Genomic DNA, 14,879 nt, shown 5'->3' on the forward strand with positions numbered 1-14,879 from the left:
AGTTGTGCGGGGCTCTGAGGAAACCAACACAATCATCGTAGATCACGTCCTGTCCAAATTTTCAGATAACGTTTCAGTATTAGTGGCGGGTGATTTTAATTGTACCTTTGAACCTCTTACCCTCTTTCCCCCAGACCGGACAGACGAGTGGGACCACGAATGGCATATTCCGCAGTTAGATCTGCCAACATTCAAGTGTGCTTAGAGAGGCGGTCAGGTGTTGGCTCTTATGTAGCAGCATGATTTGAGAGCCACAAACAGAAGGACCAATTCTGATTTGAAACGAGAAACTACTTTTAGCAGTCCTGGCCACGCTAGTGGAATCAACTTTTGTTTGGTCTATCTTTATCTATGGCCTCTAGTCAACGATATGGCAGTGGTTAAAAGATCTGAGTGACCATAGCGCCCTTGCCCATACACTTATCGAGCAGGACACCTCAAGAACCTGATATTAGAGGTAGCCCTGATCTGGGTGTCCTCTCAATTACGAATAATCAGAGATCATTTAGATGGGATTGGGTGGAGGAACATCCCGGGACCCTCGATGCAGTCAAAGGCAAACTTCGCCTGGAACTAGAGGAGTTACCCAAATACCGCTCAAACGATGTTGTGAAGATCCTGGGATCCCGCTATGAGTCACTTAACAATGAGATTAGGGATATGTTAAGCAAACCGCGTAAAGATCAAAATCAGGTCAGGAATGGTACAGATTTGATGTCTGATCCCCAGGTTAATTGGTATAACCAGGACTGCAGAAATGCGAAGGGGGCGATTTTACGTGCAGTAAAACTGAAAGCACGTCTGGAGGTAACGGTATGTAGAGCCAAGTATAGGCAGGTAATGGAGACAGCCAAGAAGAAGTGGGAGGGTTCGCTGTGGTCATCCCTACAGAGGGCGTTGACAGCCAAAGACTCCAAGATATTTTGGAGCAAAGCAGTGCACTGGCTCAAGGGTAACAAGTCGGCCCTGAAATTCACAGTCCAGCTAGATGAGTGGGTAGTGCATTATGGGTCCCTTTATGAATCTGGCACCACTGAAATAGAGGAAGCTAGTGACTGGTGGGGGGAGGTACCCGGTGGAGTGGGTGATGCTCTGTCTTTTTCTATTGAGGAAACAAGCCACAATTCATTTGTGTGTTCCAGCATGTGTCCTCGGCCATGACAGAATACCAAACGATCTGTACAGAAAGGACATAAAACTCAGGGGCTCCTACATAAATTTGCTTTCTAACTCCATTACGTCCGGTGCTGCTATTCCCCCTTCGTGGAAAATAGAAATAGTTTCTATCTACAAGAAGGGGGATAGAGCAAAGCTGGCCAGCTACAGGCCTATTAGCCTTATTGACTCCCTCCAGAAAATCGTCTGTAAACAGATTTTAGGCAGGATCCAGGATTGGACCTTAGAGTCCTGAATCCTGAGTGACTTTCAAGCGGGTTTCCATGCCAAAATCAGTACCCTGGACCAGGCTTTCTGCCTCCTCTGTATTTACTGGAAGGAAGTTGCTGTTAAAGGAGGGAAGCTTTATGTGGCCTTTGTTGATTTACGGCCTGTGTTCGACCTAGCCAGCCTTTGGAGAGTTTTAAAAGAGATGGGTTTTTCCGAGAAATCTTTTAGATGTTTTAATTAGACTACATTCAGTCAACACAGCACAGGTCAGGTGTGGGGGGGGGGGGGGGGGGGGGGGGGGAGAACAATCAAGTCACGGAAACCTTCCAAAAACCAACGCGGAGTGAGACAGGGATGTGTGTTAGCACCCAACCTTTTTACTTTTTATTAATGGGGTGGTTGATTTTTTAGATCGAGACGGGTTTGATGCCCTTAAAATCGGCGTAAGAAGGGCGGCTCTTCTTTTTGCCAATAATACCCTGTTACTCTCTAAATCCCCACAGGATCTACAACAACTGTTTAATGATCTCACAAGGTTCTGCAAAGAGCAGGGCCTGGTGTTAAATGAGGCTAAAGCCAAATATATGATCTTATCTAGGGAGTGGTTAAACCCTCCAAAAGACCAGTGCTTGTTGGCAGCAGCAAACTAGAGCAAGTTGACTTCTGACTATTTAGATATTCGCCTGACTCCATCAATTCACTGGGCCACCCACATTGAGAAAGTTAAATTGCTACTAATTCCACAGAGTGCTCGTATTAATATAATTCGCAGAAAAATGCTGTCCAGGGAAGTTGCACCAGCTATGGAAATCTATAAAATCAAGGTTATAGGGGGGGGCACTCTATGGAGCAGAGAACTTTGGGGTATGGGCAATACAAATTATCTGTCTAGCATTGAAAAGTTCTCTTAGATCCTTGGTAGACCTCCCCTCTAGTAGCCCCCCTGACACCCCTCTACATGGACCTCAACCACAGACCGCTGGCCCACAAGCTGAACTACAAACTACTCATGTTTTGGTATAGGCTATGGTCATTGGAACAGCTCACATCATATCGAGAGGCACTGTCTGGCCTTCTGAAACTCCCCCAGGTAACCTCGTTCCCTTGGTTTAGGTCTCTGAGGGGCTTATTGGGGAGGCTTGGGATGGAGGTGTTCTGGTCAAACCCGGAAAGTCTGGCCCTCATTCTGAGGGCTAAGCTCAAAGCGATGTTCTGGGATTCGTCATTCGAAAAAGATCTGGCAAAATCTGAGGGTAGCTTGACTCTTGACTTCCTAAATTTTAAATTGGTCTCTTGCTTCGAGGATGCTATGGATGAAATTGCTCCCCCTCTGGCCCAAACTATTTCTAAAGTTCCGCTACAGGATTTCACCTACAAAACTGTTCTGCATTAAGTGGCGCTGCAATGTACAAAACGATGATCTTTGTCCTGCGTGTAAAGTTTGCCCAGAATCCATTGTGCATTTACTTTTTTGTTGCCCATATTATACAACACTGAGAAAAAAATGGATAATTCCGTTATGTAGAATGGTTGGCCCTGGCCATTACCTAGTGGTGTTGAGAATACTGTACACTGACACGCAGAGTAATAGTTTACGGCCTTGCAAGACTTTGGTATGCACTGTGGATTAAGAGTTCCAAATGTATTGTATAAAGCACTCTATTTTTACTTGTTTTTATTCTCCTTGCTTTTTAATCCATTTAATGGTTATGTTTCAAAAACAGCAAATAATGGTTGCGTTAATTCCCATAGGAGTAACGTCTCTTAAGATCTTTGCAATTTAAATAGACAGGTTAGCACGCAACTTTTCATACCGTTCGAATTGCAGCAGTTAATTCTTTTTTCTTCACCATTACCGAGCACGTCTCTGGCATGAATTCCGTTCACGCTAAATTGTTTTGAACACAATCAAGTACCCAGCTCGTCAACTTTCCGATTTAAAACATCTGTGTAGCATGGTTTCTTTCACGTGGTCCGGTACTCTTTCCTTTCACTTTCACCCTACCACATTATAGTTACGCTACAATCACCACCATAAGCATGATTACTGTGATTTTGATTGTTATTTGTGTTATACCTTGTTTTTGATATTCGTTTTAACGTTTTCAGAATCAAGTCCCCTGACGAAGGGTTCACCCGAAATGCATTGGGCAGACATGTGATGAATAATGTAATTCATTGATTGAAAATCACAAGTAACATTGAGTGAACAGTGTATAAATTACACAAGGATCGTTTGAAATAAAAGACGCCTTGAAATTACCAATTCTACAATCATTGTACAATCATTTAAAAATCAACATATATTGGAGTGCTGAGTAAGAGACGTTACTCCTACGGGAATTAACGCAACCATTATTTGCTGACATTTCACCCTCTTGCCCAGGAGGGAGACACTTACCAGGCACCCTAAAGCAAATTCAACCTATACTACCCGATCACCAGGCGTGCGAGGATCCACATTCCATTTGGATTTCATATGTTTCAAAAACAAAAATATGAAATTATTTTTATATACTTTGAATTTTATCCGTCTTGTGCGGTTTACCTTTTAAGATCTTTGTGATCGAAAAAAAGTTATATGCTGATGATGATGGTTTCTTGAGAGTGGCTGCTTCTGGAGGGAAAGAATATGGGAGTAGGATAAAGTTAGAGCTGCATGTTAACTCTGTAAGCATTCCCACCTTGGGATTCTAAGGTCTCTTTGTGCAGTGTAACCCCATGATATGCTGCTGCCCTGGAAATCAACTCTAGATAGTAAACCTTATCTGGAGATGAAGGTTTTGCAGGGTATAGGTCTGGATCATTATCTATAGGTGGATCAATATAATAATCATCCAATTGATCTGTAGGTAAAGGAATATTGTCATCGTCATCATAATCCCTATCTCCTAAATCAGGTTGTGTGAGGAGATCATTGTGGTGTTGTGTAGTGGATCCGAGCCGGGCACTATTGGTAAAGGTGAAGATGGTGGAAGTAGTGGAGGGGATGGAAAGGTAGGATGGATAGTGCTTGAAGAAATGTCTTTCTTTTTCTTAAGGTGGATCTTGTACCCAGTGTTTTCTGAACTGACTTTCCTTTTGGAAGGAGTTGTCTAATATATGCCCAATGTCTGGATAGATGTAAACCTTTTTCTGCTTTAGATCTAATTTGTGTTTTATGTCTTAAATTGATACCAGGGATCTGAAATGTCTTCTTTCAATTTTGGCGCCGAAAGTTTCGGTGCCAACCCGGACTTGTCCGTTTTGTCCTTGGAAGCGGAAGGTTTCAGCTCCAAAGTGGATTTTTGTTTCGAAGCGGAAAGTTTCGGTTCCGAAGCGGACTTTAGTTTGGAAACTAAGGATTTCGGCTAGACTTGTCTTTCGGTGTGGAATGTTTCGGGTCCGAAGACTATCTGTCTCAGCCTGATCCAGAGCTGGAAGGCTTGACTACTTGATTGGGTGCCAGGCCGGAGTGTGAGGGTCAGAAACGTTGTCTCGGTGCCGACCAAGGCCCAAAGGCTTAAGAAAGATTCCACTAAACAAGTCTTAGGCATCACGCCCAAGACTTGTTTAGTGGAATCTTTCTTATGGGGTAAGGTGGTTTAGTACTCATGACCAACTGTCCCGCTGGAATGTCTTCGGACTCTAACTATCTCTAGTTCGGAATCGGATTCTGCGACCGAGAAGGCCTCTTCTTCCGCAGCTGTGGCTTCATGTTCGGATTCTTCCCCGAAGATATACAGAGTATGTTGAGTGCTTTGGCGCTGAATGTCGTCGTCGAGCCCGCCGATCTCCAAGAGTCTTTAGCAATCGGAACGATTGACAGGCCTCGCAATCTTCTTTCTGTGCTCCGGTGATAGGCACAAGTTGCAGACTGGATGTAGATTAGTGCGAGGGTATTTGGCATGGCACCGAGGATAGAATTGAAACGGGATCTGTTCCACTGGCAGAAGAATGGGCCGATGCGGCTAGGTCCTAAGTCCGTCCACGATGTTTTCGATCGAAGATACTTTCCTGATCAAATGGATATGCAGAGAGAGGGAAACGCGTATGATAATACCGTTGAGGGTAGAGTGGATTGCACACCAAGAGGAAACCGAAGAACGGTTTTGAACCGGAGCGCAGCAATAAAAGTCCAAACCCGATGGCGGAAAAATACGATTTAATAATGTAGTCGATGCCCATGCGCACTATCACCGAAAAGAGGAGTCACATTACCTCAGGACTAGGAAAGACTTATTCAAAGAAAAACAACTTGCAAATAGCCAGACCCAACACTGGATGGAGGGAGTATGCAAAGCATGTGTATCTACAGCACACATGACTCAAACATGCAGTCTTCCACAAATGAAGTTTAATGTTTTAGGAGTCACAATGTATTGCATCAAACTGCCTAGATTACAGTTCCACAGATTGCTGGGACACCGCACCAGAGAGGTAACAATGCATTACTACCATCAGATAGGTCTTGGCCACCTAGCTGAAGTTGCTTCAATTACCACCATTTTGGGGTTTTGGGGCATAGACATCAAGTCACTGAAATTACTTTTCCCAGCTGTGAATATCACAGTTATCAGAACCAGTCCAAGATAATGGAGAGGATTTGTCCTTTTAAGAATAGTTACTGCTAGAAGCAACACTGGAAAGACCAAATATAAACACCTGCAAAAGATGGTATCAAAACCAACACCTGCAAAATCCAAAGAGCCGCACAGGGTGAAGTGCAGAAAGAGTCAGGCCCGATTTCAAAACAGTCAAAGCTATTAAAATTGTCTAACGCATGAAGGAAGCAGGCCTGCCAACTCACACAATGCCTCTGAGTAACACATGGTTTCACAACTCATCACATGGTGACCAAGTGAAGAGATACTATCACACGGGGAGCAGGAAACGCCTTCATAGTACAGGTTTCCAGCTCTGGTGTGAATGCGTTGCAAAGCGAAGTTCCATTTAAAACCTCTGCAGGACACAGGAGGTGGTTCCACAGGAGGTAATCCCCTGTGGGAGTGCAAGTGGGAGGTGGGTGTTTTACAGACAGAGCAGGGCATCCACAGCCCCACTCACCATGTCCTCACCCCTTTCCCTGTACGATCACATGGTGAAAATTATCTTAAGGTTGGCAGGTCTGAAGCAGCAGAGTGAAACAAAATATGAATGGACTGGTTATCTCCCTCATCAAGAACAAACTTGCAAATGTCTCATTAAGCTAAGCCTCATGGAAGTGTATAGACATATTATCCATGAAAACAAAATAGAAAGTAAATGGGTATCAACCCAGTCCTTTCCCTTTTGTAGACTTACCACAACCTACCACAGAGAAATTCTCCAAATGTTTTGGAAAATGCTGAAGGAAGAGTTTATGCCCCATACATTGTACTGCTCTGTTCAATTATGCATACAAAAGAGAAAAGCACATTAGTAACAATCAAATTAGAAATTAAATGGGCTGAATCAATGCAAACTAAAATCAGAAAGGAAAGTGCTACTAACCAGTATGCATCTGTTCTTGGCATGTAGAGCTGTAGATTTGTATACTTGCGCATAGATCGCCATATGGTGTTGGGCTCTTTTGTAGTCACAAGGAAGGTGACTACTCCTTAGGACGATAGTGCGCATGGGCATCAAATCCATCTCCAGATTGTTTTGCCATGGAGGGTCATGATGGAGTTAGTAAGAAACAGAAAAGGATGTCCATGTGTAATGTATCTAAGTAAGATAGTACTGGAACAGATAGAGGTATCCGGGGGGGCAGGTGGACATATACTAATCTACAGCTCTACATGTCAAGAACAGATGCATACCCGGTAAGTAGCATTTTCCATTCGAGGCATACGAGCTGTAGATCGTATACTTGTGCATAGACTATACAGCAGTTACCTCCTTAGCGGTGGCTAACTGTATCTGTTGCAGTGGTTTGAAAAAGTATTCGTAATACAGCCTGGCCCACATTAGCTTGTTGTTTTGCTTGCACGTCTACACAATAGTGCTTTGTGAACATATGTGGCATAGACCAAGTTGCTGCTTTGGAGATGTCATCTAGGGGAATGTTCCCTAAGAATGCCATAGATGCCCCTAGTTTACGTGTGGAGTGAGCCCTAGGGGGTATGGTTAAGGTGTGTTTGGCTTTGGCAGAGCATATTTGGATGCATTTATAACAATCTACCTTGCAATCCCTGTTTTTGAGATAGGATTGCCTTTATGAGGTGAGGAGAAAGCCACAAAAAGTAGTTTACTCTTTCTAATGGATTTTGTTATTTCAATGTAGTAAAGTATCGCTCTTTTTACGTCTAGCGTGTGAAGAGCCCGTTCTGCTACTGAATCTGGTAGAGGGAAAACACTAGGAGTTCTACAGACTGGTTAAGGTGGAAAGCAAAGACGACTTTAGGTAGAAATTTTGGGTTAGTCCTCAGAACCACTTTGTTACGATGGATTTGGAGAAATGGTTCTTGTATGGCTAATGCCAGGAGTTCACGGACTCTTCTGAGAGATGTGATCGCAACCAGGAAAGCTACTTTCAAGGTGAGAAATTGTAATTCGCATTTATGCATAGGTTCAAACGGGGGACCCATGAGCCTGGTACCACATTTAGGTTCCATACTGGAGAGGGTGGAACTCTAGGTGGAATTAATCTTTTAAGTCCTTCCATATATGCCTTGATAGCTGGTTCCCTAAACAAAGACAAGTGTTGTCTGTTTTGGAGATAGGCTGCTACTGCTGCAAGATGTAGTCTAATGGATGCATACGCTAGGTTACATTGTTATAGATGCAAAAGATAACAGATGATGTCTTGATTAGAAGCATTTAGTGGGTTGATTTTGTTATTTGTGCAGTAAATTACAAATCTTTTCCACTTTGCGGCATAGCAAGCTCTAGTGGTAGGATGTCTAGCCTCTTTAATGATGTTCATGCAGTCTGGCGGGAGATTAAGATAGACAAACTTCTAAGACTGCAGATGCCAGATCGCAAGGTTGAGTTGACTGGGATCTAGATGCCTTATCTCTCCTTGGTTCTGAGTGAGAAACTTGGGTGAGAGGCGTAACTTTTGATGAAGAACCACTGATAGTTCCAGGAGGGTTGTGAACGATGACTGTCGGGCCCATGTTGGAGCAAACAGGATCATTGTGCGGGAATGCGGTTTGAATTTCTGAAACACTAGCGGAACGAGTGGGAGAGGCGGAAAAGCGTAAGCAAATCTGCCTGACCAGTTCATCCATAGCGCATTGCCTTTGGACAATGGGCGTGAATACCTGGAGGCGAAGCTTGGGCGTTTTGGTGCAGGGAAGTCACTGTTTGGTGGTAGAGGAGGTGCGGGTATTTTTGCCGCGATCTCTTCCCTTACCATTGTTGCCTCTGTAGCCTCCACGAAAGTATCCTTTGGAGGACGTTTGACTGGGGCTCTTAATGGACGAAGAGGTGTGTTCTGAGCCAATGGTTTTGGAGCCAGCTCTGTAGAAGAAGCGGCGAAAAGAGCCTCTAGGGAAAGGGAATTGTAAGGCAGTTTCCGTATCTTTTTTCATCTTTTCTAAAGATGTGTTCTCTGAGGGCCCGAAAAGATGCTCTTGATTAAAGGGCTGATTTAGAATAGCAGATTGTACCTCTTGTTTGAATCCGGAGACTCAGAGCAAAGCGTGCCTGCGCAACAAAGCACTAGTGTTAATGGCGCGAGGTGCGTTATCCGCCGCATCATGCGCACATTTAATTGACGTGTTTGTTATTCAACTTCCCCTCTAGTATAAGGTCGTAAGCCTTTTGTTTGTTCTGGTCAAGAAGGCGTTCAATGAGCTTTTCCAGCTCGTCATAGTGAGCCCTGTCGTACCTAGCCAATAAAGCTTGGGCATTGGCAATCCGCCCATGATTTGCTGGCTGTGACGCAATACGTTTACCAGATGCGTCTATTAACTTGGACTCTTTATCAGGAGGGGGGGGTGTCGCCTGTACTCTGAGCTTGCCCTCGTGTGCATTAGACACCACAAGAGAATCCAAAGGGACCTGACCTTTGATGTAAATTGGGTCACTGGGAGCTAAGTTATACTTTTTATCTATCCTGGTGTTTAAAATCCTGGCTCCGACAGGGTCATTAAAATCTTCGGGGGCATGGGTGAGCATGCCTTTTAACATTTGCAAGGTGTTGGGAGGACTTTTGCGAGTTTGCAAAGGTTTTGAGTAATAAATCATCCTCTAAGGGATCAGAATGTAACTGTACCCTGTGGTATTGGGCAGCCATATTGATAAGTTGCACAAACCCAATATTGTCATCTGATGGTGATGGCCTAGATGGATAGAGGTCCGAGTCATTAAGTGGGTCGGGATCTGTGTTGTAATCATCCAAGGGTCTACATCGTGTGGGATGGTATGTGCATCAACCCCATGTGGATCTATATTCCCACCTCCATCGATATGATCATCCTCAGTATCTGATGTTTGAGGTGAAACAATATGTGGGGAGTGCGATGGAGAAATGAGAAGATTTGTATCAGCTGAAGGAGGAGAAGGAGGTGGGGAGGTGTTAGTACTCATCTCCTTTCTTTAAGTGTATTGCAGGTTCCTCTGAAGTGTTCATTTTCCTCTTTTTTGGAGGCTTGGCGACGACTTTGCTAGTCTCTGGATCAATAGAAAGTTTGTTTGGGATCCAAAAAAATCAGGTACAGGTTGCATGGGTAAAATGTCTTTTCGGTGCCGAAGATTTTGGGTCAAAATGTTCTTTGGACCGAGTCTGAGGCTTTTTGTGGGGTCTTGGCCTCCTCAGGTTTTGATCTAGGAGTTTTCGCCTCAAGACTTTTCGGCTCCAAAGATTTTTTCGGTTCCGAATGTTTGTCTTTAGTATGTTTTGATGCCGGGGGCTTGGGCATCGAGGCGGTCTTCGGTGTCTACGAAGAAGGGTGTGGCACATCTGTGGTTTTGTGCTTCGGGCCGGAGGTGACTGACACTGGAATGGGGTTGGCTCGAGCATAGCTGGAAGGCTTATGTTTACGTCTCATAGCCGGGTCTGAGGGCGGGGCGTCAGACATGTTGCCGGTGTCGACCCGAGGGCGAGGGCGTAACCGGAGCCTTAGGTTTGGTTTTGGTTGGGAGAGGGGTTTCGGTACTCACGGACCGCTGAGCCGGGGTGACTGTTTCGTCTTCAGAGTCTTCGGCGACAGATGTCTACTTCATCACCTGGTTGCTCTGGCTGGACATTGGGATCTGCTCCGAAGATGTCTGGAATCGAGCTGCTTCCGCGAAACATTTTGTGACGTCGAACCCGACCTGAAAGATGAACAGGCCTCGCAGTTCTTGTCTTCATGCTCTGGGGAGAGGCAGAGGTTAAAGACCTCGTGCAAGTCCGTGTGTGGGAACTTAACACCACACCCGGGGCATTTTTTTTTTAAAGGAGTCCTTTCCATTGCCTGCAGGCGTGGTCGGCGCGGATAGGCCCAACGGCCCTCGTCGAGGACCAAGGTCGAGGAGTTTTTTTTAATGATGCGCGTCAAAAAGGAAACGCGATCGAGACAATACCGTCGATTGGAGAGGGATTGCGCATCGAAGGGAGTTTCAAAACCGATATCGACCCCGAGCGCAGCAAGTCACATCCGAAACCGATGCCGGATAAAAACAATCTAGAGATGGAGTCGATGCCCGTGCGCACTATCGTCCCAAGGAGGAGTCACCTACCTCGTGACTACAAAAGACTTCTTCCAAGACAAAAACAAAGTGCAAACATCCGAGCCCAACACCAGATGGCGATCTATGCACAAGTATACGATCTACAGCTCAAATGCCTCGAACATACTGCAACAAAAAATTGCACCACATAAGGCAGGATCATTATGTCACAAACATTAAACCATCCCTTCATGTGTGTGTGAAACTGAGAAAATTGGTGCCAGTCTGTCTGTGTAATACAGCTTTAATGTTTTTCAATTTAATGATATGGAACCCATCTGCCTTCTCGTGATGATTTTAAAGTAATGAAATAAGCATATAGGTGTTTAGAACTTAGCATGCAAAATCGTTTTTAAAACTGCTAGTAGGTAGTTTTCAGTCAAACAGTCGTGGAAGGTTCTAAGGCTCACTACAAAAGTGCTGGATGAAAGATCAATAAGGTAACTAACAAAAAAATCTTGGTAAATTACTTTACAAACATAAGGATTAACATTCATTTTGTACCATAGCCATCGTAAAGGTAAAGCACGCATTTCAAATTACAGGAGATAAACACTGGCCACCTTCCAATATTGCCAGCCATATCAAATCCAAGTACTGTCAGTTTACATATAACAGACGTTGCGTCAACCTCAATCAATCTGTCAGGTATGACCACTCCTTACAAGGGTCCCTTGTCAGCTCGGTACTCATACTTGGCAATAACAAATAGAAAAGTCTCATGCATGTGATTTTAGAGGCTAAATGAATGAACGAGAGGAGGGTAGTTTGTAGTGTCAAACTGATCATATTCCTGAAACTACAGCCAACACATAGCCCTTGCCCTATGTTTCAAAGTAGTATGTGAATCTGGTGATTAATGATTTTACAAAATGAGGTATACTGGACTCAACACTGGCTACACTAAGATGTACAGCTATTAAAGGAGGAATGCCTGTTGAAGGGAATCAAACCACAAGCAATAATACTGGGAGGTACCAGATGCACAATAAAAAGCATCACACAGCCTTTGAACTATAAACAGAATAGCAATGTGCCTAGCATGGAATGTGTATTTCAGACATTTGGATTCTGTACATCAATTTTGAAAAGCCTTGCAACCACTAAAATCATAAAAGGTTTATGAATAATACCTGTAATTAAAGCTTACCCTTAAACGTTCTTGGAACGCCCTCTTGCCTGCAGGCAATATAAAGGCATGCCGATGCAATCGCATCGTTGCTTCTTCCCTTTAGACTTTTCTGCTCATATACTTGCTTGAATAAGTTATTGGTCCGATCCTTTCCAAGAAAAAACACAAATTCATCAAAGTCATTTCTGTAATACTATAAAAACGTTAAGAAGATTTAATAAACTGAACCACTGAGAAAATAATTTATTAGAAGCATGCGAACACTTACAATTATATTACGGGGGAGGTTAATTCGGTCGGCCATAGTGGTAATTTCCTTGAAAGCATTCATTATTGCACGGTCTGAACTACTCATTGTTCTGCGGTTTTGGTACTTTGAATTTCCAAACTCATCATAACTTGCCGAACCGGTACCCTGGATTGAAAAAGTCATTAAGAATGTATAATTTGGAAATTAAGTTATTATTACGCAAATGCCAACACATTTAACAGTATAAGAAGCGTATGACCAGTTTTATATTACCCAAAGTGGATATTAAAGTGGAAATCCCATGTCTTAAAATTAGCAGAGTATACCAGTAACCAACAGTATTACTTACAAAAAATAGATCTTAGGAGGGCAGTCTCTGCAGAGCACTGGGCAGACGTGCCCATCGGTGTACACTGCAAGCAAAACCAGTTATGAAGCCCCTGACGTTAGTTCTCAGCCATGCGGTGTTCAGGCATGGAAACAATCTTATAGAGACAGATGCTGATTTCCCAGGTAAAATTCAGGAACTGAAAGTGCCTTAAAGACTGAACTGTTGCCATCCCTCCGGTCAACAGCAGTTTCGGCATGGTATATCAGCAGATGGGTCATGAGGTATCACGTCACAAGAGGCCCGCCATCTCCACTATGAGTTGCAATGGCGAGGCAGGCTTCTGTGCACCTCAAAGTATTAGATTCTTAGGTTCAGAACTCTCCCAATGGCTGGAGTCTATCACAACAAGGGAAAGATGAAACATGTCTCGTGGCCCTAACAGCAGAAATCAGCCATGTAAAAGACTCTACAGACACGGTGCAGAGTAAAAATTTCCGAACGTCAGACCAATGGAAACATGCTAAAATAATGGTTCCTTGTAGAAGATCCATAGACGGCTAAGACCCAATCCACAATATCTGAGGGGAGTATAGTTTAGGCCTGGGCGTAGTTCGAGGAGTTTCACTACGTGGAACTCTGCGAAGGGACAAAAAAACGTTGTGGAGTTCAGTGAGGAGTGGAGTGCAATGTAAATGTAAAATGTAAATTGATATTTGTATAGCGCACTACTCACCCGCAAGGGTCTCAAGGCGCTTGTACGAATACCGCTGTGGAACCCATCCTGGCTTTCCCTGTGAGGCGTCCACTCCTGGGCACCCCCAAGGTGGAGGCCAGGCATCCTTAGCGTTGTGGGGGCCGTTGTGGAGATTAAGCAAGCTATTGCCCAGAGTTGCAGAGTGGGACTCCATGATTGGAATGGCACCGAGGTGAGAATTATCAGGTCCGTGGAATTTTTGAGCCCAAGACCCACCGAGGCGGGGAATTGAACCCTGGTCCCGGGCTAGACCTATGCATCAGGGTCTGCCGCTCTAATCATTGAGCCACACTTCTCCACTTGAGCCACACTTCTCCAATGCAAACTGTCGTTTGCGCTGATCTTCCTACCGCGCCAGTAGAAACTGTACCCGAGCTTTGGCTCACCAACTTACCATTCGCGAGCGAGGAAAAACTGCTGCGCTACGCGCAGTGGAGTTTTCTGCGCACAGCAAGCTCCACAGAGCATGGAATGCAGCAAACTCCGCGAACTGAGCTGAATTTACCGCCCAGGCCAAGTATAACTAAGGAATACCTTTGGGACTACTTAGTCCATAAGTTAAGTATACTGAACAGATGTCACAGAGAAACGCTCTGGTTCCAGGAAGCAATCCATAAAACAGCCTATGTCCAAGTTTACATGTGTGGAAGCAGAAATCTCTTCTATGCGGTACCAAAGAAAGTGAGCACTATACGTGGGACATAGGAAAAAGGTTGCAAATCAGGAAGGTGTTATGAAAATGGAGCTGCTACTAGCTGCCACACCATCTAGACGAAAGCACTTGGGAACTTATACAGGAAGGGGTCAACACCACCTCCACCATTGTCCGATATAAACTACTCCAATACAATATAATACATCAGGTATACCGGACGCCTTAGGGCTTAACGCTATAAACCCTGAGAAATCATCCAATTGCTACAGATGCGGGGAGAAGATTTCTTACACATGCTCCTGAGGTGCCCCGATTTAGAAGGGTTCTGGGATCTATAGTCCATATGCTCCACCTGGTTACGGGGTGGGAGGTCCCAAGGGAGATGTCCCGTTGTCTTTTGGGCCGTTTCCCTTTTCGCAAGTAAAAAAGTTGAGCAGGAAATTCCTCATCATTGGGTTAGCACTGGCTAAATGCAGAACTGTTATGGGGTGGTTGTCTCCTCGAAGGCCGAAAATAGACGACTGGCTGAAAGACATGACGAAATGGGTTAATGCAGATGGTTGTCATATGAAGCTAACAAGAAGGGACGAGAGGCTAGAGGAGGGCATGGGCAGAGATTCTCACCGAATTGCTGACACTACCGGATGAACTACCTCCATAGGGTGTAGGGTCACACACTCCAGCTGAGTCCGTTGAATGGTTTTGGAAAGGGACACAAGTCCGATAGCTCCAGGATGAGAATGAGGG

At 44.5% G+C, this 14,879-nt stretch overlaps 1 protein-coding gene across 1 annotated transcript in view; it reads right to left on the reverse strand.

The window, feature by feature from the left end:
• Positions 1 to 14,879, reverse strand: part of GTF2B (general transcription factor IIB) — a 158,531-nt gene that overhangs the window by 64,823 nt on the left and 78,829 nt on the right. The window contains exons 4-5 of the mRNA XM_085602133.1: positions 12,411 to 12,557; positions 12,161 to 12,290 (exon numbers count right to left, since the gene is read on the reverse strand). Of these exons, the coding sequence (XP_085458259.1) occupies positions 12,161 to 12,290; positions 12,411 to 12,557 (277 nt within the window). The remainder of the gene's footprint in view (positions 1 to 12,160; positions 12,291 to 12,410; positions 12,558 to 14,879) is intronic.

This window comes from Triturus cristatus, chromosome 4_2, assembly GCF_964204655.1.
Source record: "Triturus cristatus chromosome 4_2, aTriCri1.1, whole genome shotgun sequence".
NCBI lineage: Eukaryota > Metazoa > Chordata > Amphibia > Caudata > Salamandridae > Triturus > Triturus cristatus.